Here is a 7,472-nt window from a genome sequence, read left to right on the forward strand (position 1 = left end):
TATTAGGACTTGCATTCACTGAAAATAGGTGGATTTCTGCCCGAGTTCATGTGAAGACAGGAGTGTTAGCAGTTTTCAGATGAGTTGACTGTGAGGGCTGTAGATTGCTGTTGTTGCTAGGATTTTCTCTGAAGTTAAGCATCTGCCCATTACTGACGTGAAGTCAAAGCTTTGGAAGGGCTGCAGTCAGCGTGGCAGCATTATGGCCAGCACTGGATTTTGGAGAGGTTTGATGTGGTATCTGTAAATGATAACTTACTTTCTTTTCTCCTCTAGCCCGGGTCGCTCCCCGATTTCCTTTGACAGTGAAATAATAATGATGAATCATGTGTACAAAGAAAGGTTTCCAAAGGTAAGGAATCACTTTTTTTGAATGATACATTCAATAAACTTGTGACCAAGCTCAGAATTAATTTGTAGTGCTCATTGGAGAAGGAGGCCAGCTCCTACCTCTGATTTCCAAGCAGTGCAGTTTGCTGAGAGTTTGAAGCTGTCTTCTCTGCTTCACGTGTTAATTCTTCAGGAGAGGAAATAGAAAAGCTTTGTGTATTTGTGTATGTACATCATATTTACTAAATTTCTCATGTCTTTTACTGGCATGACAAACGCCTGCAGGAGTGAGGAGAAGGGCTGTGCTCTGACTGCTCAGTCCATTTATGTTGTTTATGAGGCCAGTGTCTCCACATATTTTTAACTAATCTTTGTCTTTTTCTTCAAATTCTGAATCAAATCAAGACTGGCAGAGGGATGTTTTGCTTAGTTTCATATATACTTAAAGAAGCTATTTTACAGTAATTTCAAAATATGTTAAATAACATTCTCTCATTATTACCTCGCATAACTGCATTAAATTTGCTTTGTACTGGCCCAAACTTCTTTGGGTTTGGTAGGCTTTTTCTATTTACATATTGGAAATGCAAAGTTTTCTTTTAAAGTCATTCCAAATTATACTGGAGGTTTTGGCAAAAAACAAGTTTGCCACTGGGGCTTTTCGTACCAGAGAAGCAATGAAGATAGTTTTGGGTTTTTAGAAAAGTCAACTAAAATGTGCTGAAGTGATCTGCAGTGAAAATAGGTGTGGTTGTTTTTTTTTTTTAAAAAACTGAATATTGAAATCTGGAATCAAGCTTTGAAAGTTAACATCTCATTGAAATGAGCATGTAAGATTGTGTGTCCCAGAGCTGTCAATATGGCCATTCATTCCTGTTCTACCAATAGCAAAACCAGAAGTTTCTCTGGAGACAGGATCTCAGTGTTGTAGTGATAGAAATGCCGTGTGTCTAATGCTTGGGGCAGTGATCTCCAGGTTCCATGGTCTTGCCTAGAAGTTCTGAAAACTGCCTCATATCTTACATCCTTACTCTGGAGACCCAGGAAGGAATACAGCCTCAGGACCAGGATGTTTTTATGGTTATTTGCATTTTCAGAAAGTGTGTTCTCATTAATTTTGTTATTTGCTCATGTGAACATAGCTTTTCCTTTTTTTATTCTCAGAAAAATGCTGTTCTATTTTGGAATACTTTTTAAGCCTTGTGCATTTTGGAATTAAGAATATGTTACTTTAACACCCTACTTGTTTATGTGTAAGTTCTGGGATAGTAAAATTTAAGAATAATTTCTGTTTATACTCTTAGGCCACGGCACAGATGGAAGAACGGCTGGCTGAGTTTATTGCCTCTAATGCTCCAGAGAACGTGCTGCAATTAGCAGATGGGGTCCTAAGTTTCATTCATCATCAAGTTATTGAACTGGCCAGAGATTGCCTAGATAAATCACGTGAAGGTCTTATTACTTCTCGGTACTTTTATGAGCTGCAGGAAAACTTAGAGAAACTTCTCCAGGATGTAAGTGCTCTCTGGAAAGCAGAATATATTATTTTGATTAAAACTTTAAATAATAAGCCAGAGCTTTGATTTTAGGAGAGACAATGTGGATTCCAGGGGAAGGGCAGTGGGTGGGGGTGTCAGGAGACCTGAGTTGTTCCAGTCTGCTGTTGATCTGCCACAGGCCTATTTGAGTAAATCACTTCACCTGTGTACTTCGTTTGTAAGAAAGTTAAATATGCATATGATTAAGTCAAAGGCAGTCTTTACCATTTATGAAAATAGGGTTCATCTAGATGAAGGAAATTACTGAGCTTTTATTTTGTGTACTTCAAGACTCTGAATGACTTATTAATTACAATAGTGCCTTCAAGGAGTGAACATACCATAGTTTGTAGTGTTGCTATGAATTTTTCATAAAAGATTTTCTTGAGCTGAACTTAATCCAGTTGTGGGTTTTTTAGTACTTCAATGTGTTTTGTGGTGTTCAAAGCATATGAAAATACACAAGGGGGCACAATTTTAATGCATGCTCAGTATGCTTCAGCTACTCATTAAAAATTGCTCTTTTCCTTTAAAATGAAAATAATATTAAATTCAAAAAGTCTCTTAGAATTAATGCTATAGCTGTTGTGAACAGTCAGTGCTATTACCAGTTGCCGAGTCCAGACCTCCATTAAGGAATCTCTTCCCAAGCTTCCATTTAAGGACATAGCAAGCTGAAAACACAGGATTTACAAAGATTGCAGTTTTGGCTAACAAATATCACAGAGACACTTAGAAACAGAACACCTGAAATGATTTATTTTCTGTGATTTTTTTTAATCTATTTGTTGAAGATGTGTTTATATATCATTGATCAGTTTGCCAACCCACTGGCATGAATTGCACTAATTTGTGCCCCTTTGCCATTCTTTCCAGACATTAGAAAATGGCAGATGAATAAAAATTCTGTATTAATATACAATTATTGTATTAAAAAGCTTTGTGAAAACTGCAGAATCTTCCCTGGTGTCAGCTAAAGTCTTCGACTACCCTGTTTATATGAGTATGGCTGTAATTTCCCTGATATTTGTTATGTGTGGGAGAAAAATTACTCATGTTTGGTTTTGTGGTGTTCTGCCTGGATGCAGAATATAATTTTAACAGACAGAGTGAGTTAGGGAATATCTTTAGAGGGCCTATGTGGCTGTCTGCCTATGGGATATCAGTAACCACTGTGGATGCATTTAATAGTGAAAAATGTGTTTCCTGGTACAAGTGATGTTCTTTAGATGCTGTGCAGGAGTTTTACCATTGATGCCACCATCCAGGGCTGGAGAAACTGCATCTAGTCAAAGAAATTGTTCAGTATTCCTAGTCTTCAAAAGAGGGGAAGATGTTTCTGGTGTTTGAAAGTGGCAGCGTAGCCTTCCTGGGCAGGCTGAGCACCACCCAGCCGTTACTGCTGGGCCCAGCGATGGCCGGCTGTAGGCTGGTGGGGGCACATGAGTGGCTCTGCCTGTGCAGGGGAGAAAAAGGGGGATGGGGGGATTTCTTGCAGCCAGATGAGCACGTGCCAGTGGGTCCACCTTGTACCTCCAGAGTCTCTTTGGGTGATGGTTTTGAGTTTGAAAAGATTTCACTAAAAGTGTGTGTGTCTGCTTAGCAAAATAGCAATATATTTCAAAATAACATATATTTCAAGGGATGCAAGGGGACTACAGTGTGCTTTACTGCTTCTGGTAGCAAATACTTGGAGCTTGAAATTCTCCCACTCCCAGACTTTCCTCCTCTTGTGTGTGGACAATGATTTCTCATACCATAAGAAATAAAGGGAGCAATAAATTGCATCTGGCCACTTTCAGTCTGCCCTTTCAGGCCTGTCTTCTGGTCTGAAGAGGTTAATCAGGATCTTGGAGGTGTGGATCAGATAAATCTGCTTTTTCCTTTCCTCTCCCCTCCCTCAGAACAAATCCTCAAAACACACTTCTTAAATGTCCTTTTCCCCTTGGTTCCTTCATGCATTATACTGCAGCTCCTAAGCACAGGGAAAGATGACACTGAACTGTTATTAGAGAAGATACAGTGGTCGTCCCTGGGCTTGTTCAGGAGTTGACATTCAGGGCTTGCTTTGACCTCTTCCTCCTTAACATCTTCTGCAGAGCCGAGGTGAGAGAAGGGTCAGCTCTTAAGTTTAATTGATTTACTTTAGGAAGTGAGGTGGGCTAGAGATGATTAAAGGGAAAGCTTAGAGAGACAAGGGAGGCAGAACAGGCTTCGAAGGAAGAGGACAAAGAAATTAAAGACAATGGAGGAATGCCAAAGACTTCATTCCCATCTTTCTCGTTTGTTTTTTTCTGTCCTATCATAGTTCCTTGGCTTTTCTTTTATATTTTAATATTTAAAAGCTACTTGTTTTCCCCTGCTTGCCAGTCTGTGTTTTGCCCTTCAGACTGCCTTCTAGAACAAAATAATTGGGGCATTTCAGTCTGAATATATAGAAATTGGTGGTATTTTTTATTTTGGAAGACTCAGCTGGAACATAAGAAGTTTGGAGCCAAGTTTAATTGTTCCAAATTTAAGGGCAGGGTCTTTAATTTTGCTTAGCTTGTAAATTATCAAGCAGAGTTACACACTACATAAATAATACCAACTGGAAGGTCATCAAAAAGCTCTTCCACTCGGGCAGTTGTATGGTCTGTGCAGTAGGCTATATAGTTTTATGGTATATTTTTATAACATATCGAAAGATTGAGAAGATGACTTATTGGTGAAGAAGGTCAGCAAGAATACCCATAGTTTTTCATATAGTTTTACTGTGAAATAATGAATTCTCTTGAAGTTCTTTTTTAAGGTGTTGATTTTGACACATGGTAACAAACTAAACTCGCATAGTATTTCAAACAATAGAAAGGAAACTCAATATGTTGCAGTTTGAATCTGCTTTATATTGTAAAAACATATCTGTAAAACAGAGTAATTTGGTATGTAAATAATGAGCTGTTTAAATATACCAAACCAGAAAGCTTTTAAAAGTTTTTGGATCCTGGCTTTTGTAATCAAATGCCAACAAATCTTGTTAGTTATGGCAAATGAGATCTTTTCCCTTGCTTGGAGCGTGAAATATTGTCTTTTAGCCAGAAAACCTATTGCTTATTGCACCATTGAAATTATCCTGAAGTGAAAATGAATTGAAGAGATTTTCTTTATTTTGGAAAACACGAACTTGAATGTTACACTTTATACTTAAAATAAAAAATATTGAATAATAAGAACATTGAAAAATAAGATAAAGCACTTATAAAAAAGAATATATGACAATCAGTTCTTTATCTGTTACCATAGCGTGGGCTTAGAGGATGGGATAAGACCTCGGGTTACTATGGGAAGAAAGGGTTATAGTCAGTTACTACTTGGCTGAACTGGAGAGCTAAAACTAGCTAAAAGAAGTTTAGTGGCTTTTGCGCTAGGTGTAGTGATTTGGTGGGGCAGGGGAAGGATTACAGGTGTTTCTGTGCATGGAACAAAAGAAATGGGAGGGTGTTGGTATTACACTGCAGTGACTGGTGCTGTACATTGGCAAATGGATATTCTGATTAGCATTGCTTTCTTAATTTGAACCTGGGCGTAAATTTATTGGTTCTTGGTGTTGCAGGTCTATTGTTTTGGTTTCCATCAGTATATTAGCTCAATTACAGTGTTGTGACTTGCATATCCCAGTTATTGGTCCTGAAACAGGGGAGGACAGTGATTTTAATTTCATGCCCCAGTAGCTACAGTTAGTGACGGATGGGTCTTTCAGATAAGGGAATCGGTTTGTAAATTACCCGTTGCTACCTCCTGTACACGTGTCACTGGCAGCGTGTGTCGGAATGGCATCAGCCTCTACCCACAACCCCTATAGCTTCTCCCTCCTCCCCGCAGCAGGCAGAGGGGGGGAAGCCCTGAAATGCCACCAGCAACCTTCAGACAAGCGTGTTGTCACTGGGGACTGCTAATTAGGTGACACACCTCAGACCAAGGCACATGGAAGCGGCAGGCAGTGCTTGGCTATATAACCCTCTGGTTTCCAGATGCTGTCCTTGGGACAGCTTGTAAACAAGACGTCTGTAGGGATGTCCGGGCTGTGCTGCGCGAGGAGGAAACAAGAAGAGGCAGTTTTACTGAGGGTCTTGGAAGAGCAGCGCTGTGCAGTGATGATGGCTGAGTGGCTGTTACAAGTTGTGTTTGATTTTTGTAATCCTTTTTTTTTTCCTTTTGCTTTTCTTTATCATTTGGCAGTCATGGTCTAGCTTTTCATTTGCAAAACAGACACCTGATTAAATAGATTACATTTTACAATGATTTTGCCTAAATTGTTGTAGATGAGAAAAGGAGAAAACAAAAAGATTTGATTTGAAAGAATAAATTTGTTTCAACAGTATAAATTGATGCAAAAAAGATGAATTATTATTATTTTTTGCGTAATATAACATATGTGTTTGTGGGGGAAGGACTTTCCAATTGCATGGCTCATGTTTGAAATAATACAAAATTGTTGATGTTTTATTTATTCATTTCAACACAGCTAACCCCTGGTGATCTGGAATGGCTTTTCAAATACGAAAGCATTAATTTCTTTCTGGAATTCATATTTTAACTTACAAGTTTGCATTATGCATTAAGGGACATAGGGTGAATACTAATCATCTTCATTTTGTTTATTTTCTATTTTATAATGGAAAATACCTTTTAGTTGGCAAAAACATTGCAACTTATTTCAATGCTTTCAAAATAATCTTTCTTTTAAGGCTCTATAGCCAGGATGCATATCTGATACTGTTTTTAGATAATGAACTAGCAGGTACATTGTTTTCTTCAGGGTTAAAATTCTAGCCCTAGCTTAGCAGTGCTGAAGTAGACAATTAACATTTCTCGTTCTGCCCTGTGTCAAAATAAGAAATAATAAACTTCTAAAATCTTTTTGTTTGGTAGCAAAATATCAGGGATATATTATTTTAAATGCTACCTATATTTTTCTAGCTCTGAATTTCTGGGTCCCTGTGGCTTTTTTTGTTCTTTTAGGTGATCACAAGTGTGATTTGACTTCTCACCCATATATATCTTTTTCTTAGATGGTGCTAATGAACAATGTTAAATGAACCTTTTAGTCTCTTGCTGCTTGCATCCTTGTTGACAAAATATCATTCCTATAAGCAACTGGCCAGCGTTAGCTCATTGGTTGAGTTCTGGACTTGATATTTGTGGCTGTGCTAAAGCCTAATTTTTAAATCTTGGGGAAAAAAATAGCTATACTTTGTTTTAGAGTTTTTGCATGTCATTGGAAATATCTTTTTGTCACCTTGCAATGAAATACTGTTTTGTTTATGCTTCGGGACTCATAGTGTAACCATTGTGTGCTTGAGGAAAAGCATAGTAATTTGGGAGCAGTTGTTCAGATTTGTCTTTGCTGTTTGTTGGGTTTTTTTTTTTAAATTGTTTTAATGTGTTTATTGCTATAAAAAGACCCCCTGTCTCACACATACACATACCTTGAAACTAAGCCTTGAATTTATACTGAGATCTGGTAAAGTAAAAGGGGTGGACAAGAGTAAATTTTCTGAATTAGGTTTCTATATGCTCTTTGCTTTGCCTGTCTTACGTATCATACAGTACAATGCTGTAGTT

At 37.9% G+C, this 7,472-nt stretch overlaps 1 protein-coding gene across 1 annotated transcript in view; it reads left to right on the top strand.

Annotated features, from left to right (window-relative positions):
* Positions 1 to 276: 276 nt before the first annotated feature.
* Positions 277 to 7,472, top strand: part of LOC104527084 (microtubule-associated serine/threonine-protein kinase 2) — a gene marked incomplete at its 5' end in the record, with an annotated part of 38,522 nt that continues 31,326 nt past the window's right edge. Inside the window, 2 exons of the mRNA XM_010170703.1 lie at positions 277 to 352; positions 1,635 to 1,844. Coding sequence (XP_010169005.1) covers positions 277 to 352; positions 1,635 to 1,844 — 286 coding nt within the window. The remainder of the gene's footprint in view (positions 353 to 1,634; positions 1,845 to 7,472) is intronic.

This window comes from Antrostomus carolinensis, unplaced genomic scaffold (assembly GCF_000700745.2).
Source record: "Antrostomus carolinensis isolate BGI_N321 unplaced genomic scaffold, ASM70074v2 scaffold6806, whole genome shotgun sequence".
Lineage (NCBI taxonomy): Eukaryota > Metazoa > Chordata > Aves > Caprimulgiformes > Caprimulgidae > Antrostomus > Antrostomus carolinensis.